Source organism: Equus caballus, chromosome 15 (assembly GCF_041296265.1).
Source record: "Equus caballus isolate H_3958 breed thoroughbred chromosome 15, TB-T2T, whole genome shotgun sequence".
Taxonomy (NCBI): Eukaryota; Metazoa; Chordata; class Mammalia; order Perissodactyla; family Equidae; genus Equus; species Equus caballus.
Window position 1 is genome coordinate 25,790,450 of NC_091698.1, and position 21,736 is coordinate 25,812,185.

The 21,736-nt window shown below is 34.7% G+C and overlaps 1 protein-coding gene across 31 annotated transcripts in view; it reads left to right on the forward strand.

The window, feature by feature from the left end:
* Positions 1-7,963, forward strand: part of TSGA10 (testis specific 10) — a 121,916-nt gene extending 113,953 nt beyond the window's left edge. For 29 of the 31 annotated variants that reach the window (XM_070235028.1, XM_023618577.2, XM_070235045.1 and 26 more), the window contains 4 exons: positions 947-1,149; positions 3,080-3,184; positions 3,341-3,490; positions 7,229-7,963. In XM_070235028.1, coding sequence (XP_070091129.1) covers positions 947-1,149; positions 3,080-3,184; positions 3,341-3,490; positions 7,229-7,253 — 483 coding nt within the window. In that variant the 3' untranslated portion in view covers positions 7,254-7,963. Of the gene's footprint in view, positions 1-946; positions 1,150-3,079; positions 3,185-3,340; positions 3,495-7,228 lie in introns of those variants that run through there. The other 2 variants (XR_011425904.1, XM_023618573.2) reach the window with 2 other exon arrangements.
* The last annotated feature ends 13,773 nt before the right edge of the window (positions 7,964-21,736 follow it).

Below are 21,736 nucleotides of genomic sequence, written 5' to 3' on the forward strand. Positions count from 1 at the left end.
TCGCCTACCTGCCTATCCCTCCCCAAGTACTTTCTTTCTTTTCTTTTTTTTTTATGAGGAAGATTGGCCCTGAGCTAACATCTGTTGCCAGTCTTCCTCTTTTTGCTTGAGGAAGGTTGTCACTGAACTAACATCTGTGTCAGTCTTCCTCTGTTTTATGTGGGATGCTGCCACCACATGGCTTGACAAGCAATGCTAAGTCCATGCCCAGGATCCGAACCTGGGAACCCCGGGCTGCCAAAGCAGAGTGCATGAACGTAACCACTATGCCACCAGGCCGGCCTCCAAATGATTTCATTTTTATTTAATTCTCTTTTCTTAGAGTTTTATCTTTTCAAATTTAACTTTTTAAATGAATATGTAATTTATTATAATGTGTATTATGAGATAAGGACTAATGTTTTTCTAAATAGTAATGTCTGGTTTTCATCTTTTAGAAGAAACATTTGACCTACAGAGTATATTCTAGGCTCAAGATAATCTTCAAAAAATGAGGCTTTCCACAGATTTATGCAAGAGAAGGAATGTGCACTTACTCCTTATCTTCCTTGACTATGGGGTACAATGACATTCCCTAAGGTAGTTAGGTGTTTATAAGTCACCTAACTCAGGACAAAGCAAGAGTCATGGATATCACCATGTCAGGCATGCAGAAATACATAAAGAAATATCACAGCTGGAAATGGAAATTTTTTGCAGTTTGGAATTAAGAAGTCTTACTTACATTAATGAATTTTCTGCTTGATCAGAGAGTTGGGGAAAGTGATCGTGTGTGTTGGGGAGGGTGGTGTGTATGTGTCTTTGATAAGAAGGAGGACACAATTTCTAATCAAGAAATTAAAATGGGTTGTCAGTTTATAACAAAAAACTTTTATGGAGCTCTGATAATATATCAGTTAAGTGAATGAATGGGGATAAGTACAGATATCTTCCTGTTATTGTACAGATGGAGAATGAGTTAGATTCTGCTCGCTCTGAAATAGAACTCCTCAGGAGTCAGATGACAAATGAGAGAATCTCCATGCAGAATCTAGAAGCTTTGCTGATGGCCAATCGAGACAAAGAATATCAGTCTCAGATAGCGCTTCAAGAAAAGGAATCTGAAATTCAGCTTCTTAAAGAACACCTTTGTTTGGCAGAAAATAAAATGTGAGTTGGTTAACAATGTAATAACATAAATTCATATTTCTTAAATTTTTGATACTTTATAGGTTAGTAGAATTTTAAAGCTGGAATTTAGACAATTTAGCACCCATAATTTGCCATTAATTAAACTGAGGACCAGAAATTTTGTGACTTGCTTAAGATTTACTACTTTATTTCTGTTATATGTTTATCTAAATTTAAGTTTAACCATCTCTGTTGATTGTTTCCAACAGAGCTTTGGGTATAATAGAATGTCCGATCTAAAATATTGCCTTTAAGAAATATTATAACCAGATTAGAAAAAACATTAAGCCCTTCTGAAACCAGAAGAATTTTTCAATTTATGGGCCTGGCTGGTATTGCTACCTAGTCTTCCCATTTGTCACATAGTGTTTCCTTGTGCACCTGTACATATATCCTAGAAGAACTGAAGACTTCCCCCAGAGCACTGATTTTGGCTGTTTTTTTCCAGAATCCCTAGCACCATTAGCACCTTACTGTAAGACCCCTGGCTGCAGGGTTGTATGGAAATGCCTGCCTGGATAGTGAATATTTTATTATTAAACTTGGTCACCTTTCACAAAAACTGGTAGGGACCCTTACACTCTGTTCTTATCTGTCCCATCTCTGTCACTTCTTTGTCCAACCTCTGCTCTGCCCTCCTGTCTGAGCATGGGACCTGGGGCAGGATAGGAATCATATTCTCGGGAATCAGTCTCTCATGGGAGCCCCTGACAAAGCAACGGCTGCAAAGCCAGGGCCAGCTTCCTTCAGAAACTGTTTTCAGGTTCTGGCAGCTGTGACTGAGTCGTTCTGTTCAGTCGCTGCAGCTGAGCTTTTGTGATTCTTCCAACCGCTTCTACAGGATCGCTTTCTCAAGCTAGTCGGTGGAAATCTGCCTTAGTGAAGTGTGCCAAAACTCCCTCCGTTAGGGGTGCATTTGTTTTAGACTGGCTAGGAAGTACTATCAGTTAGAGCTGGTAAGCATGATGAGCTTTTGCGCTCGTAGTCTCTCAAGTTTTAGATTTCAGCAGTCACTAACGCAGTCCTAAAAGCAGCAAAGAGGATAGAATGTTCTGTGCAAGCAGCATTCATCTCTGTCATTATCTTCTTTATGATAGTGCCTTATCACAGGGTGTTCAAGGCTTTGTTTGAGGCCATAGCCCTAAGGAAGATCCTGTTAGATTGAAGAGATTTTATGTTTTCAACAGTGTGTATATCAAATTTCATTATTAGTATATATAAAGCATTTGGTTGATTTTATATATATGTATCAAACAGACCGTATTAATTCTAGTACTAGTGATTTCCAGTGTGTTGATTATTTGCTCATCGTACTACTTTGCATATAATACCTCAAAATACTTTCATAAAAATGATTTGCAGGGGCCAGCCTGGTGGTGTAGTGGTTGGGTTCACAGGCTCCACTTTGGTGGCCCAGGGTTTGCAGTTTGGATCCCAGGCAGGGACTTACACACTGCTAATCAGGCCATGCTGTGGCAGCATCCCACATACAAAATAGAGGAAGATTGGCACAGATGTTAACTCAGTGACAATCTTCCTCAAGCAAAAAGAGGAAGATTGACAACAGATGTTAGCTCAGGGCCAATCTTCCTCACCAAAAGGAAAAAAAAGAAAAGATTTGCAGTAAATAGATGATATAACCCCATCTAAACATAGGGAAACTAAGATAGAGAAAGTTTAACTAATTGAAAGGGACGAGGACAGCTTAGCCTTTTCAAGTAGGCTACTTTGCACATTTACTACATCCAAAATTGGCATATTTTCGATGTACTAATACATCTATCCATAAAAATCACAGTTTGGCTTAGGTCCAGCTGAGAAGTCATTGCCAGCATGGTTTGATGTATTCTGGGGGTCCTAGCCATGTTTTAAGTTTAATCAACTGTCACTCTTGTGTTCTTTTACACAGGGCCATCCAGAGTAGAGACGTGGCCCAGTTCAGGAATGTCGTAACGCAATTGGAAACTGATTTAGACATTACCAAAAGACAACTAGGGACAGAGCGCTTTGAAAGGTAAGTTTGTCTCTATGTAGTATTCTGCCTGGAAAGCATTGTTTCTTAGATAACAACAGATTTGGGTCATTTCATGATGATTAGATTTTAAATTATGAATTGAACTACATAATGTCACTGGACATAAAGTTCAAAAGTCTCACTATTTTGCATTAGGGAGAGGGCTGTGCAAGAACTGCGCCGCCAGAATTACTCAAGTAATGCTTATCATTTGAGCTCTACGATGAAGCCAAATACAAAATGTCATTCACCAGAACGTGCTCACCGTCGATCTCCTGACCGGGGCCTCGATCGATCATTAGAAGAGTAAGTGTTTTAAAGAGCCATTCCTTGGGGATCATATAGCAATATATACAGTGAATATTTGAGGGTGTAAGGAAGCTCGGTAACTTCACAGTGCTATTTAAACATGATTACGTGGTTAGATATGTTGACATAAAAATAAAGTATTTTGATAATTAGTTTTATATAAATGTGCTAAAGTGAAAGATCTCTGTTTTATCTGTTTGCATAAATTATATTTTAAAAATCTGATTTTATTTCTACAACATAAATTTTTTTCATGTACTTTCATTAACAAAATATTCGTTAATTGTTATAGCACCATAAAATACACATACTCTAGGAAAATATCAAGTTAATTTTTCAGAAGAAAATATTTTATGTATTTTCACAAATGAAAATATCTATGTCACAAGTTTTGTAAAAACATTTTTATTTGCAAAAATAAAAATAAAATAATACAAAGAACATCTGTATACCTTTTACCCATACTCATTATTGTTAAAATTTTACCCCATTTTCTTTTTATATGTTTACAAGACAACACATGTGCTGTCTTGTGCACTCACACTCTTGCACATCCTCTCTCTTGCTAGATACAAACACACACACACACTTTTTTAAAAAATAACCAATACCTCCAGTTACAAACCATCCTCACAGGTTTCTTCCTTGCCTTCTTTTATTCTGTATTTGTATCTCTTCTACCATGAAAGCCCTGGCTCAACATCAACACATTTACACAACAGCATCAGCATCGTTACTCCTTTGCTCAATCCTAGAATGCATCTAAAATAGTTTCAAAATTTCTTCACATCTGTCACTACAATAAACAGACCAATTTTAAAAAGTTCAAAATCTGTTTGCAATTCTTCCTTCCTATCTCCATACACTACCTTGCCCAAGTCTTGAGGACGTATAGTCAAATACTGTGTTCATAAATTACTTGGATTAATTCGTTTTTTTTCCTTTCACTGTAGTTATGGTATACATTTGAAATAACATTAAATTCGTTTGTTTCAATATGCTTTCATTTTTTTTCCCTTCATAGCTTTTTCCTTGATTTAATTTAATTTTTGGATATGTAAATTCATATGCTTTCAAAAGTCAAAACTCTGCAAAAAAGTAATACTCAGAGAAGTGTCATTCTCTCCTGTATGCCTTCCATCCCATGTCCCCATACCCCCATCCCCTTCCTTTATGGTTTTATGGCAATGGTATCTAGATATATTTTTTTTCTTCTTTTTCCTTTCTTATGCAAAAGGTAGCATCCTGTATATACTTTTTTGCACTTTGCTTTTCTCACTTAATATCTTCTGGAAGTCAGTCCATATTGATTCGTAGAGATTCTCCTCATTCCTTTTTACAGCTGCATAGCATTCCATTGTGTGATTGTACCGTAATTATTCAACCAACCTTCTATACTTGGACATTTAGATAGTTCGCAACAATTTGCAATTATAAATAAGGCTGTAATCAATAATCTTGTCCAAATGTATTTTCATATTGTTGTAGGTGTATCTTCAGGATAAATTCCTAGAAGTAGCATTTCTGACTCAAGGGGTAAATGCATGTGTATTTTGTTAGATAGGGCCAAATTCTCCTCCACAGGGTTGTCTCATTTTGCATTCCCATTAGCTGTGTGAGAGTGCCTGTTTCCCTACAGCCTCACTAGCAGAGTGTACGTACTGTCAAGCTCTTGAATCTTTGCCAATATAGCGGGTGAGAAACAATATTTCAGTGTAGTTTTAATTTGCATTTCTCTTATTATGAGTGAAGTTGACTATCTTTTCATATGTTTAAGGGCTATTTTTGTATCTGTTTTTCTGAATTATCTATTCATTTTTTTGCCCATTTTTCTAATGGGTTTTCATCTGTTTGTTAAAACAGTTTTTTATAATTTTGGGAGATTATCCTCTCATCAGTGATATATGTTGCAAATATTTCCTTCCGTTTTGTCATTTTTCTTTTGATTTTACTTATACTATTTTTTCCATGTAAAAGTTTTTATCTTTATGTAGTCAAGTTTTTAAATATTTTTCTTTAATGCATCTGGATTTCTGTTTATGGTTAGATAAATCTTTCCATATGTCCAGAAAATAGAGGAATTCACTGATATTTTCTTTTAGTACTTATATTTTGACTTTTTACATTTAGATTTCTGATCCATTTGGAGTTGATTTTGTGTATGGTCTGAAGAATGGATCTAGTTTTATCTTTTTCTAAATCACCATCTAGTTGTCCCAAGATCATTTATTAGAGAGACTTTGTCCCAGTGATCCAAGTCTTTTTCTGGACTTTCTCCTTTATCCCATTTAGCGTATTTATGTGTCAGTCTCACACTATTTAAATTATAGAGGCTTTGTAATATTTTTAATTTTGCAGGGCTAGTCCAATGATCTGCTGGTAAACTGGTTTTCCAAAGAAGGGAACGGAGAAGCCCTGGTTTGTAGCACTTGCCAATTTCTACAATGTAAATATTCCCTCTGGGGCCAGTTTCGTGGCCAGTTTCAAGCTACCAGTGGTTTAACCACCAGCTCACAAAATTCCTGAATAGTTACAATCAGTTTGGAGCCAGCTCCAGCATGTCTGGAAGCTGGAAGAACTCTTCTTTTTAAGTATTTACATATATTTTCTTGTGAGTTTGTTTTTCCACTTGAACTTTAGGGTCAACTTGTCTAGCTCCATTAAAAAAAGCCCGGTGGAATTTTTACTAGGGTCACATTAAATTTATAAATTAACTTGGGGAGAATTGACATCTTGATAATGTTGAGACATCCTAAATCAGAAGAAATGTCTTTCCAATTTCTTTCAGGAATGGCTTATAGTTTTCTTTATATAGGTTTTGAGCATTCCTTCTTAAATTTATTCTTAAATATTTTATCTTTTTCTTGCCATTATAAATGGGATTTTCCCCCATTCATTATATCTTCAAAAAAACGCTACTTTTGTGTGTTCATTTCTATCGTGTTACCTTGCTAAATTCTTTTATTATTTCATTAGGTTTTGTCATTGATTCTTTAGGGGTTTCCAGGTATACTATCATGTCATCTGCAAAATGAGATTATTTTATTCCTCCTTTTACTATTTTTATCTCTTGAATTGTGTTCTCTAGTTAATTGCATTAGCTAATATCTTCAGAATAATGATAAATTATTGGAGTAAATAAATAAATTTATTGGATAAAATAGTGGAGAAAGTGGGCATCTTTGATTTGATTCTGACCTTTAGTGGGAATGCTTCTAGGGTTTGCCCGTTAAGTAAGATGCCATCTTTAGGATTGAGATGTATATGTTTTATGATATTAAGGAAATATCCACCCATTCCTATTTACTTAAGATTTTTTTTATTAGGAATGGGTATTTAATTTTGTCAAGGGCTTTTTCAGTATCTATGGAGATACAGTTTCTCTTTAGAACTATTAATATGTGAATTACATAAATAGATTTTCAAATATTGAACCATCTTTGAATTTCCAGTATGAACACTACTTGGTCATAATGTATTATTTTTTTAATGTTCTCTAATATTTTATTTATTTTACAGTTCATTCCCTTTTATTGTTGAGTATTATTCCACGATATGTATGTACCACAGTTTGTGAAAACTGAGTGAAAAAGATACATTGTATCTGTTTCCTTCACAGAAGCTGAGGAAAAAATGTCGAGTATTGCCAAAGTGACATTAGGATACATTTTTTGAACATGGTGAAATCGTTGAGTTAAAAATGTTAATCTGCATAATTTTTTTTCTCTCTCATAGGAATCTTTGCTATAGAGATTTCTGACGTGAAAAAGATTCTTCACATCCTTGGGAAAGGTCAAAGTCACAAACTGATTTTTTTTTTTGCTATATGATTGCATTTATCTTTTGAATGCTTGACAATGTTAAATGTATTTATTAACTTTGTGCCTCTGAATCTCTGTTCTTATGTGCCATATCGCTGCGATCTGAGATGACTTATAGAAACAAAAATGCATATGGCTTTTTCCATCCATACAGTAATAGTGAGTGTAAAATCTGCTTACTTCACTATTGAACACTGTTATGTTAACTATCCGGAGTAAATAAAGAAGCTTATAAAAAGAGGGAAAAGTGTTTTTACAAAACTGATTTCCTTTCCTTTCTTGGTATCTCAAATAATTGGTTGGTTAATTTTTTTCTTTTTGATTTGTGCTTTCATGGCTAGAGAAGTTGTGCCAAAATAGGCACAGTTTACTGACACTGGCCTGGGAACCAATATTCCATTTTGGAACCAACCTGACATAAATTCCAGGCAATAATCTGACTTCAAAGCAGCAGATAGTAGGAGTGTGTCAAGGTTTTTAAATCCATAGTATTGTATCACTAATTAACATACATTTTCTACAATTGTGTTTACCCCTACTATTTTTAGAAAGGTAGGTGATGCTATATCTGTCAAGAATGTATGATTTTTAAAAATCTGTATTTTTAATAAGTTTTCTTTAAAACATTAAAGTACTGCAATCAACTTAATTGCCACTTTATTTATTTATTTTTTTGCCTGTGACAGCTGTCTATAATGTAGAGTAACAAGTTCGGTGATGTTTCCTTATTTCCTCTAAAACCTCCTAAATCTCTTACCTTTTCTGTCCATTGCTTATGATTTAATGTTGATATTAGAGCCTGAACACTGCTGTATTTTACTGATAGCAGCTATTTGTATTCTTGCCATTTTAATAAGAAAAAAAGTCCTGTCACTAATAGTATTCAGATGACATAGACAGTTTCTCATTTTATATAGTCATTATCCATTATAACTACAGTAAAGCAGGATAGTTCCCTGATTTACATCTTGTTTAATCATTGGTTTGCTGATATTTTACTATAAATTCATGCTATATATTCACTTTAGTTTGACTTTTAAAAACTTTAAGGTTTCTTTAGTTTAAGAGAGTCATTACAGATTGGTTTAAAAAATGCAGTAATTTAAAATAAGATGAAATTTTACAAACATTTTAGAAAATAATATACAAAGGAAGTTCTTGCTGATATTAAATAATATACTGAAAATATGCAAAATTAATCTTTGCTAGGTGTTGCAATGACCCAAGCACTAGGTCATCACAACTTTAATTTTAGTCTACCCACCTCCTAGAAGAGCTGGCAGGGAGCTATGTGTCACCTCTCATATGCACATAACATGTGTTTTATGTGGAGGACAGTATGTGGGGAGAGGAGCATAAGAGAAATAGGAATTAAGTATGTAAGAAAATATTTCCATCCTTGATTAAAAATATACTGTACTTGACTTGTGCCACTAAATTCAGGATATTTAAAAGGAAAATTATATGGTAAGTATAAAGGGGCCTACATTATCCACAGGTAGGGAAACCTCAACTGTATTCTATGTTAAAACTGAAAGAAGAAATTTTTTCTTATAGTAATATTTTAAGAGCATTTATTGTTTTAAATGAGATTCTAATCACTTGACGTAAATATATAATAGCCTAATGAAATGGTAGAGACTGCCTAATGCAATAAAATACACAGTGCAAAAATTATACCTAACATATTCTTTATTTGATGACAAAGAAATACCCTGAAAAAGAGCTCTCAGCTTTGAAATGTCATGTTCAGTACAAATCCATTCCTGCTGAAGTAAGGGTGTTTTGAAAGAGGATTGTTAACCCTCTGCGTTAAATATCTCAGAGGCACTGTGTCTCAGTACATCTAAACTAAATTCAACCATGTCTCCTCTTTGCATTCTCTGCCCTTGTTTCCCACCAAAACATGTCACCAGTCATTATGTCAGATGCCTAAACCCTGAGCCCAGATGCCATCCCAAGTCACTCTCTTCCCTTCTCAATTCCACACATTCCATCAACCTAAGTGTCACTTCCTACTACACAATATTACTGAAAGAAATTAAGGGAGACTTAAATAAATGGAAAGACATCCCAAGTTCATGGAATGGAAGGCTTAATATTGTTAAGATGGCAATATTCCCCCAAACCATCTTCACATTAAATACAGTCCTTATCAAAATCCCATTGGAGTTTATGCTTTCTGCAGAAATGGAAAAGCCAATCCTAAAATTTACGTGGAATTGCAAGGGACCCAGAATAGTCAGACAATCTTGAAACAGAAGAACAAAATTAGAAGATCCACATTTCTCAATTTCAAAACTTACTACAAAGCTGCAGTAATCAAAATTGTAGTACAGGCATAAGGATAGACATATGGATCTATGGAATAGAATTGAAAGTCCAGAAATAAACCCATACTTCTATGGTCAATTGATTTTCGACAAGAATGCCCAGTCCCTTCAGTGGAGAAAGAACAGTCTCTTCAGCAAGTGGTACTGCAATAGCTGGATAGCCACATGCAAAAGAATGAAGTTGGACCCTTACCACACACCACATACAAAAATCAACTGAAAATGAATCATATACCTAAATTTAAGTGCTAAAACTATAAAACTCTTTGAAGAAAACACAAAGGCAAATCTTCATGACCTTGAATTTTACATTGGTTTCTTAAATATGACTTAAGTGACAAGCAACAACAAAAAGATAAAATGGACTTCATCAGAATTAAAAACTTTGTGCATCAAAGGACACTATCAAGAAAGTGAAAGACAACCCAAATAATGGGGGGAAATATTTGCAAATCATATATCTGGTAGAGGTTTAGTATCCAGAATATATAAAGAATTTTTATAACCCAACAACAAAAAACAACTCAAGTAAAAACTGGGCAAAGGACTTGAATGGGCCTTTCTCCAAAGACGATATACAATGGCCAATAAACACATGAAAAGATACTCAATGTCATTAGTCATTAGGGAAATGGAAATCAAGACTACAATAACATACTACTTAACATGCACTAGGATGACTATAATAGAAAATATGGAAAATAAAAATATCGATGAGGATGTGGAGAAATTGGAATGTTCATACATTGCTGATGGAAATATAAAATAGTGCGGCCATTGTGGAAAACATTTTGGCAGTTCCTCAGTAAGTTGAACATGGAATCATCATATGACCCAGCAATTCAACTCCTAGGTATATACCAAAAATAATTGAAAATGTATTCAAACAAAAACTTGTACGTGAATGCCCATAGCAGCTCTAACTCACAATAGGCAAAAGCTGGGAACAACCCAAATATCCAACAACTGATGAATGAACAAAATGTGGTATATCCCTACAATGGAATATTACTCAGTCATGAATATGAATGAAGTACTGATATGTGATACAACATGGATAGCCCTTGAAAACATTGTGCTAAGTGAAAGTATCCAGACACAAACCCCACATGTTTTATGATTCCATTAATATGAAATATCCAGATAGGCAAATCCATAGAGACAGAAAGTGGATTGGTGGTTGCCAGGGGGGAATGGGGAGGACTGCTTAGTGGGTATAGAATTTTCATTTAGGGTGATGAATAAGTTCTGGAACTAGATAACGGTAATGGTTGTACAACATTGTAGATGTGCTTAATGCCACTGAATTGTACAACTTTAAATGGTCAAAATGGTAAATTTTATGTTATTTGTATTTTACCACAATAAAGTCACTTCCTCAAGGTTTCTTCGACTCCTCAAGGTCAGAGTCCCCTGTAAAATCACCCTATATTTCTCCTTTGAAGGACTTATCACAGTTGTAATTAATTATTTGTCTAATATTGGCTTCCCTTCTCTACTGTAAGATCCATCAGGGCAAAGGATCATATCTGTCTTCACCACTGTATCAAGAAACACACTGCTTGACACATTCTAGGTATTCCGGAAATACTTATGGAACAAAAAGGGATGAATTATCCCCAATTCCTGACAATTCTATCTCCTGAATATCTTTGAAGTGAATTCTCTTTTCTCTGTTCTCAGTTTAATCCAGACCATAGTTAACCTCTTAATCTAGAATAAGGCAACAGCTTCCTATTTGCTCTCTCTGCTTTCAGCCATACTTCCATCTAATCCATTCTCCACACTGTAATCAAAGAAGTAGTTTTAAAACACAAATATGATCACATCCCTGTCCACACATGTACCCTGTGAGCACCAAATTTACCATTAGACTAAAGTCCAAGCTCTAACATCATCTTCACAGACCTCTCTGATTTGGTTCTTCTTTTAAATCTCTTCAGCTTCATTCCTCACCCCTCCTACCTTACAATTATTCTGAATTGCTTTCGGTACCTTGAAAAATTTATTCTCTTATCTTTTGGCCTTTGCATATACTCTTTCCTCTGCCTGGATCACTCATTTTTTTCTCTCTCATTCCCCTTCCCAGCCTGGAAAATTCTTGTTTAGCTTAACGTTTGGTCCTCAGCACCTAGCACTGTGCCTGGAACATAGTATATGCTCAATAAATATTTGTTTAAAAAATGAAAGTCTTATTTCCTGTCTAGTTTCTATGTAGTCATCTATTAATTATTAATTTCACTTATCCTTTGTGCTCCATTGCATTTTATCGTATGGTCTTGTTTGTGTGTCATACCTGCTAGACTGTGAGCTTCATGAAGGCAGGGGGAATAGTCTGATTTATTTTTCATGGTACAGACCATGCCAGACTCATGGTGGCTTCCAGTTGATATATATTTATTGAAAGAGTTTGGAGTATCGGTAGTTAAGATCGTAGGTTCTAGGGTCCCACTGCTTGACTTTACATCATGTCTCTACACTTAATAGTGTACTTGGGCAAGTTAGCACTTAAACTTTCTAAACTTTATTTTCCTCATCTGTAAAAGGTATATTTATAACAGTACCTAACTGAAAATAGTACCATGTAGATTAATGAAATCTATAGGTTTGAGACTCAAGAGAGAAAACTTGGCTGGAGAAAGATTTGGTAGTCCTCAGCAGGTATAGGATAAGAGATGAAACAAGTGAAAAACAAGATATGGAAAATAAAAAGCAGTTCAGGAAGGGAAAGATTAACCATGGTTTACCAGATGGCTCAATTGTAAATAGTACTAAACATTGAATATAAATCTAAGCAAAATTCCAAAATTAATGAATGAGAGGATGAAGAAATGAGAAAGAAGCAATGTTTGATAAAGACTTGGGAAGAAAATACAGCTAAATTCTCTTCTTTTGTTTTGGGAAGTCAATAAATAATGCCTAAAACTAAAAAATCAAGAAATAGTGATATGTTATTTAGAGAAGGGGATGCCAAAACTATCAGCTAAAAGAAGTAAAAATGTTTGCCTCTGTGAGGGGGAAATGCAGGGGTGGAATGAGGCTGGCTAGAGACTGGTTGTTATCTTAATAACCTTAGAGAACTATTTGAATCTTTTGTAATTTTGATTAAAATTAAAAGTAAAAATGCATAAGTATTAAGTTTTTGTTTTGTTTTAAGAGAAAGAGAGAGAGGTCAGTAGCTAGAAAGCTTTTGAAGTCTTCTCTAATCCCATCAGCCCTAAGTTATTTTACCCTTCTCTAACCTCCCTTTAAAATGTTTACCTTTTTAGGCATTTATCACATAATGCCTTGTATTACACCTATTGGTGTATGTTTTCATTTTCTAATAGACTTTGAATATTTTGAGATAAGGGAACATAGTTTTACCCATTTTTATCTTTCTCTTCAGCCTTCCCCTACTCAAAAATAGGGCTTTGTACCTGACAGGTAGTCTTTAAATATATGTTGAATAGGTGAAAGTGTATTTAACTGGGTCCCCACTTCATGTATTTTTGCTTTGTTTGATCAGCTGTAATATGGGCACCCACTTTTTAGGTTTTCCATTTCTCACCACGCTGAAAATGTGAGTAGGTGCTTAATAAATGGGAGGATGATTCACAGGTGCAGTATCAAATCTCTAAATTTTGAACCAGATAACCACACTTATCAGTATGCCAAAAGTACTTTTCCAAAACAACCTACATTGTTCTAATGTTCTAGAGAAATTAAGTGGAACATGTTTATACCTTTTATACCTTTACAGCACTCTATTTAACATATCCTTACTTATGTTCTTGCTCTTATTTGTACTCATCAGGGTCTGTTTTTCTGTGTTGTTTTTCTGATACTGAGAATATACAGACTTTGTTCCTGTCCTTCAAAACATTTCCTTTGTGTCAAAACTCCAATTCTTTTCTCCCTCCCTCCCTCCCTTCCTTTTAATGGTTTTATTGAGATATAATTCACATACCATATAATTCACCTGTTTAAAGTATCTATATTCACAGAGTTGTGTATTCACAGAGTTGTGTAATCGTCACCACAATACAATTTTAGAACATTTTTGTTACCCAAAAAGAAACACCATAACCATTAGCAATCACTCACCTCCATTCCTCTCCACACACTCAACCCCCTGCTCTAGGCAACCACTGATCATCTTTCTGTTTCTATGATTTGCCTATTCTGGACATTTCACATAAAAGGAACCATGCAATATGTGGTCTTTTGTGGCTGGCTTCTTTCACATAACATAGTATTTTCAAGAGCTTTATATGTTATAGTAGGTATTGGTACTTCATTCATCATTACTGCCACATTATATTCCATTGTATGGATAGACTGCATCTTATTTATCCATTCATGAGTTGATGAACCTTTGGATTACTTCCACCTTTTGGCTATTATGAATAATACAGTAGACATTCATGTACGAGTCTTTGTGTGGACATATGTCTTCTGTCCTTGTAGGTATGTACCTAGGAGTGAATTTCCTGGGTCATATAGTAATATTTTTTAGGAACTGCCAATCTGTTTTCCAAGCTACTGTGCTATTTTACATCCCCATCAGCAATGTATGGCAGTCCCTATTTCTCCACATCCTCTGCAACATTTGTTATTATCTGTCTTTTTTTATAGCCATCATAGTGGGTGTGAAGTGGTATTATATTTTTTTTAAAGATTTTTTAAAAATTTCTTTCCTTTTTCTCCCCAAAGCCCCCCAGTACATAGTTGTGTATTCTTCCTTGTGGGTCCTTCTAGTTGTGGCATGTGGGACGCTGCCTCAGCGTGGTTTGATGAGCAGTGCCAGGTCTGTGCCCAGGATTCGAACCAACGAAACACTGGGCTGCCTGCAGCGGAGCGCGCAAACTTAACCACTTGGCCACGGGGCCAGCCCCAGTGGTATTGTTTTGATTTGCATTTCCCTAGTGGCTACTGGTTTTGACTATCTTTTCATGTGCTTTATTTGCCATTTGTATAGGTTCTTTAGAGAAAGGCCTATTCAGATCCACTGCTCACTTATTAATTGGGTTATCTTTTTATTGTTGAATTGTAAATTTTCTTTATATATTCTGGATACTATGCCTTTATCAGATAGATGATTTGCAAGTTTTTCTCCCATTTTGTAGGTTGTCTTTTCATTTTCTTGATGATATCATTTATAGTACATAGTTTTTAATTAATAAGTTCCAATTTATATATTGTTTCCTTTTGTTACTTGTACTTTTGGTGTTGCATCTAAGAAAGCGTTGCCTAACCCAAGGTCACGAATATTGATTCCTATGTTTTCTGCTAAGTTTTATAGCTTTAGCTCTTAAGTTTAAGTCTATGATCCAGTTTGAGTTATTTTTATGTACAGTATAAAGAAGGGGTTCAGATTCATTCTTTTGCACATGGATATCCAGTTGTCTGAGCATCATTTGTTGTAAAGACCATTCTTTCCCATCAAATTGCTGTGGCATCCTTGTTGAAAGTAGATCATAAACGTCAGGGTTTGTTTTTGGACTCTTAATTCTGTTCTGTTGGCCTACATATCTCTCTTTATGCCAGTTCCACCCTGTCTTGATTACTGTAACTTTGTAGTAAATTTTGAAACTAGGAAGTGTGAATCCTCCAACTTTATTCTTCTTTTTCAAGATTGTTTTAGCTACTCTGAGTTGCTTGCATTTCTATATGAATGTTAGTATCGGCTTCTCAGCATCTACAAAACAGGGCTGCTCATTTTGGTAGGAAGGGCACTGAAACTTTACATCAATTTGGGGAGTATTACCACCCTAACAATATTAACTCTTCTGACCCATGAATATGTGGGATGGGATACCTTTCCATTTATTTAGGTCTTCTTTAATTTCTTTTGACAATGTTTTGTAGTTTTTAGTGCACCTCTTTTGATAAATTTATTCCAGAGTGTTTTATTCTTTTTGATGCTATTGCACAATTATTTCTTAACCTTATTTTCAGATTATTCATTACTATTATATAAAATATAATTGATATTTTTATAGTAGTGTTAAATCCTGCAATCTTGCCAAGCTTTTGTTCTAATAGGTTTTTAGTGGACCCTAGGATTTTCTGGGCACAATATTATGTCATCTGCAAATAGAGATAGTTTTACTTCTTCCTTTCCAATATGGATGACTTTTATTTCTTTTTCTTGCCTATTTCTCTGGTTAGAATCTCCAGTAAAATGTTGAATAGAAATGGTGAGAGCGGATATCCTTGTCTTGTTCCTCATCTAAGGGGGAATGCATGCCATCTTTCACCATTAAATAATAAGGTTAGCTGTGGGGTTTGTCATAAATGCCCTTTATCGGATTGAGGAGGTTCCCTTTTATTCCTGTCTTGCTGACTTTTCTTTTCATGGAAGAGTGCTGGATTGTGTCAAATGATTTTTCTGCATCTATTAAGTTGCTTATGGGGCGTTTACGTTTTCTCTGTTAATATGGTATATTACAACAGTTTATTTTTGGATGTTAGACCAACCTTGCATTTCTGGAATAAATACATGTCCATTTGGTCATGATGTATAATCCTTTTAATAATCTTTTTTATAGGTTGCTGGATTTGGTTTGCCACTTTTTTATTGAAGATTTTTGCATCTATCTTCATAAAAATCACTAGTCTATAGTTTTATTTTATTGTGATGTCTTTGTCTAGTTTTGGTATCAAGGTAATGCTAATCTCCTCCAATTAGTTAGTTAGTGTTTCTTTCTCATTTGTTTTCTACATGCGTTTGTTAAGTATGGTGTTAATCCTTTAAATGTTTGGTAGAATTCACCAGTGAGACCGTCTTGGACTGGGTTTTCTTTGTGGGAAGTTCTTAAATTCAATCTTTTAAATTCAGTTTTTAAGTTCATTCAATGTTTTCACTTGTTGTAAGTCTTATCAGATTTTCTGTTTCTTCTTGAGTCAGGTTTGGAGGTTTGTGTCCTTCTAGGAATTTGTCCATTTCATCTAAGTTATCTAGTTTGTTGGCCTACAGATGTTTATAGTATTCCCCTATAATCCTTTTATTTTTTATAAGGGTGTTAGCAATGCCCTTTCTTATGTTCTTGATTTTAGAAGTATGAGTCTCTCTCTCTCTTTCTTTTGTAAGTCTGGCTAAAGTTATGACAATTTTGCAAGAGCCAACCTTTGGTTTTGTTGATTTTCTCAATTGTTATATTCTCTCTTTCATTCATTAGCTCTGTAATCTTTATTACTTCTTTCCTTTGCTTACTCGTTTGTTTTTTCTTTCTCCTTTAAGGTTTCTTAAAGTGAAATGTAAGGTTATTGATCTGAGATCTTTCTTCTTGTTTTTTTAATTAATTAACGTATTTATTTATTTTTGGTGAGGAAGATTCACCCTGAGCTAACATCCATTGCCAATCTTCCTCTTTTTTTGCTTGAGGGAGATTAGCCCTGAGCTAACATCTGTGCCAGAATTCCTCTACTTTGTGTGTGGGATGCCTCCACAGCATGGCTGATGAGTGGAGAAGGTCCGAACCTGGATCCAAACCTGTGAACCTGGGCTGCTGAAGCAGAGCACAGAACTTTAACCACTCGGCTGTGGGACCAGCCCCTTTCTTCTTTTTAAATTTAAGGGTTTACAGCTATAAATTTCCCTCTAACCAAGGTCTTAACTGCATCTTGTAAATTTTGGTATGTTGTATTTTCTTTCTCATTCATCTCAAAACATTTTCTAATTTCCCTTGTGATTTCTTCTTTGACCCATTGGTTATTCAGGAATATCTTATTTGATTTCCACATATTTTTGAATTTCACAAATTTCTATTATTGATTTCTAATTTCTTTCCATTGTGGTTATAGAGCATACTTTAATGATTTCAAACTTTATAAATATATTGAGACATTTTATGGACTCACATATGGTCTATCCTGGATAATCTTATATCAGCACTTGAGATGACTGTGTATTCTACTGTTTTGGGGTAGAGTGTTCTCTAGATGTCTGTTTTGTGGATTTGTAGTGTTGTTCAAATATTCTATTTCTTTGTGAATCTTCTGCCAGTTGTTCTATCCATTATTGAAAGTGGCATAGTGAAGTCTCCAACTATCATTGTTGAATTGCCTATTTCTAAGAATCTGTCAGTTTTTGCTTCATGTATTTTGGGACTCTGTTGTTAGCTACATATGCTTGTAACTCTTTTATCTTCCTAGTATATTGACTCATTTATAATTATAAAAATTCTTTCTTTACCTCTAGTAGCATTTTTTGTTTTAAAGTCTATTTTGTCTGATATTTTTATATAGTCATTCTAGCTGTGTTATTGTTCCTGTTTGCAATAATATACATTTTCATTCCTTTTACTTTCAATTCATTGTATCTTTGAATCTAAAGTGTGTATTTTGTAGACAGCAGATAGTTGGATCCTTTTTTTCCACCTGGTCTATCACTGCCTTTTGATTGGTTTGATTAACATTCATATTTGATGTTATTATCAGTATGGTTAGATTTGCCTCTGCTGTTTAGCATTTTGTTTTCTGTATATCTCATGTCTTTTTTTCCCTCTGTTACTCCTTTAGTGTCTTCTTTTGGATTAAGTGAATATTTTCTAGGGTAAAATTTTACTTCATGTAGTAACCTCTTAAGTATATTTTTTAGTTATTTCCTTAGTGATTGTTCTACACATTACAATATATATCTTAACTTATTAGAAACTACTTCATATTTTTATTAACTTAATTCCAGTGATATATGAAAATGTTACTCCTATCTAGTTCTATTCCCTCCCTTTTTTGTGCTATTATTATTATATAATATATATTATGTTAAGTATAAGATATATATTTCAGTTCTTTTTATGTTACAAACCCAACTGTACATTGTTATAGGTTTTTCTTATAATCTCATGTGTTTTAAAGAAGCTCAGAGAAGAAGAGAGCACAAATATATTTATAGAGTTAAAAAATATATTAAGCTTCTTAGTTACCATTTTTGTTCTCTCCATTTCTTCCTGTGAATTCAAATTACCAACTGGTGTTATTTTCCTATTTCAATACAGTTCTGTTACCACAAACCTCCTTTGTGATGTTATTGTCAAATATATTAGATTTTCTGTATGTTATAGGCCCAATAGTACAAGTATATACATATTGTTTTATATAATTGCTTTTTAAAACTTATTCATTTATTTTTAATTGTGATAAAATACACATAACATAAAATTTACCATCTTTATTTTTAAGTGTATAGTTCAGTGGTATTAAATACATTCATATTGTTGTATAACCATCACCACCATCCATCTCCAGAACTCTTTTCATTTTCCAAAACTGAAATTCTGTACCTGTTAAACAATAAGTCCCTGTTCCCCACTTCTCCTCGCCCCTGATGATCACCATTCAATTTTTTGTCACTATGAATTTGACTACTGTAAGTACCTCATATAAGTGGAATCATACAATATTTGTCCTTTTGTGCCTGGCTTATTTCACTTAGCATAATGTCCTCAAAGTTCATCCATGTTGTAGCATGTCAGAATTTCCTTCCTTTTAAGGCTGAATAATATTCCATTGTATGGATATATCAAATTTTGTTTATCTGTTCATCCGTCAGTGGATATTTGCATTGTTTCCACCTTTTGGCTATTGGGAATAATGCTGCTATGAACATAGGTGTACAAATATCTCTTTGAGACCCTGCTTTCAATTCTTTGGGGTACATACACCAAAGTGAGATTGCCAGATTATATGATATTCTACTTTTAATTTATCAAGGAACTGCCATACTGTTTTCTTTAGCAGCAGAAGCATTTTATATTCCCACCAATAATACAGAGGGTTCCCATTTCCCCACACCAACACTTGTTATTTTGGATTTGTTTGTTTGTTTTTTGATAGTAGCCATCCTAATGGGTATGAAGTGGTAATTCATTTTGGTTTTGATTTGCATTTCCCTAATGGTTAGCGATGTTGAGCATCTTTTCATGTACTTATTGGGCATTTTATAGCTTCTTGGGGGAAATGTCTGTTTAAGTCCTTTGCCCATTTTTTCATCAGGTTTTTTGTTTTTCATCATTGAGTTGTAGGAGTTCTTTATATATTCTGGGTATTAACTGCTTTTCAGATATAGGATTTGCAAATATTTTCTCTCATTCCTTGGGTGCTTTTCACTTCATTGATTGTTTTTTGATGCATATATAATTGCTTTTAATCAGTTAAGAGAAGAAAGCATAGGGAATATGCAATTATATTGTCTTTTATAATTATTAACATTATTTTTACTGGAACTCTTACTGTTTTGCATGTGGATTTGAATTACTGACTGATGTCACTTCCTTTCAGTCTAAAGAATTTCCTTTTGTGGTTTTTATAAAGCTAGTTTGTGGGGGCGGCCTGGTGGCACAGCAGTTAAGTTCACACGTTCCGCTTCTCGGTGGCCCGGGCTTCACTGGTTTGGATCTCGAGTGCAGACATGGCACCCACTTGGCAAAAGCCATGCTGTGGTAGGCATCCCACATATAAAGTAGAGGAAGCTGGGCAGGGATGTTAGCTCAGGGCTAGCCTTCCTCAGCAAAAAGAGGAGGATTGACAGTAGTTAGCTCAGGGCTAATCTTCCTAAAAAAAAAAAAAAAAAAAAAAACTAGTTTGCCACCAACAGATTCTCTCAATTTTTAGTTAACTGTAATGTCTTTATTTCACTTTCATTTTTGAGAGATAGTTTTTCTCCATGGGGAAATCTTAGCTGAGAAGTTGTTTTTCCCAACACTTTGAATATGTCATCCCACTGCCTTCTGGCCTCCATTACTTCTGATGAGAAGTTAGCTGTTAATTTTGTTGGGGTAGTACTGAGTGGTTTTTGTCTTACTGCTTTCAAAATTGTCTTTTTGTCTTTGGCTTCAGCATTTTGAGTGTGATGTGTCTGGGTATTGACATCTTTATATTTATCCTACTTGCAGTTTGTTGTGCTTGTTGGATGTGTAAGTTAATGTTTTACATCAAATTTGTGACTTTTCAACCATTATTTCTTCAAATATATTTTCTGTTTCTTCTTTCTCTCCTGTTCTCTGGTACTCCCAGTTTGTTGCAGAGTTTAATAGTGTTCCACATTTCTCTGATGCTCTGTTTATTTTTCTTCATTCTTTTTTCTCTCTACTCTTCAAACTGCATGCTCCTTATTGACCTGTCTTTATGTTTGCTTATCCTTTCTTCTGCCAGCTCAAATCTACTGTTGAGCCTCTCTAGTGATTTTTTATTATGGCTATTGTACTTTTCAACACTAAAATTTCCAGTTTGTTCTTTTTTTATAATTTGAATCTATTGTTGATATTCTTTATTTGATGAGACATTGTCATCATACCTTCTTTTAATTCTTTTTTTTTTTTGAGGAAGACTAGCCCTGAGCTAACATCTGCCGCCATTACTCCTCTTTTTTGCTGAGGAAGACTGGCCCTGAGCTAACATCGGTGCCCATCTTCCTCTACTTTATATATGGGACACCTGCCACAGCATAGCCTGACAAGTGGCGAGTACATCTGCACCCAGGATCTGAACCAGCAAACCCTGGGCTGCCGAAGTGGAATGTGAGAACTTAATTGCTGCGCTACTGGGCTGGGCCCCTTTTAACTCTTTAAGCATGATTTTTTTTTAACATATTTATGATAGCTGCTTTGAAGTCTTTGCTAACTCCAACATCTGGGGACCCTCAAAAACAGTTCTATTGTCTGCTTTTTTCTCTATATATGAGTCAACCTCCTCACATCATTTTGGAAGTTCTGCCCTAGTTGTTTTTTACTGGATCTTAAAAGTCACCACTTTTTAGGATTTAAGTTGGATAAACTTTCAAAGTATTTCAAAGTCGATTTTTCTTCTTTCAAAAAAATGATTTTTTTGCATCTACAGGTAAAAATGAAAGAATGAGATGATGGTGAGTATAGGCTGTTGATGAGCAGTGGAAAGGATCAGGCCTTAGAAAAGTATATGCACTTGATGGCTACAAAAAGAAAAGAATCCAAATTCATGGATAGTAGGAGTTCCTTTCTTTGGACTGTGGTTGGAGAACTCATTTTTGTTACTTTCAATTGAGGTGGGCAGAGAGATGTGGCATGGGGAGTCAAACAAGGGGCCAATGAAGCTGAGTAGAGCAGTTCTAGAGGCCCCTGATGCAG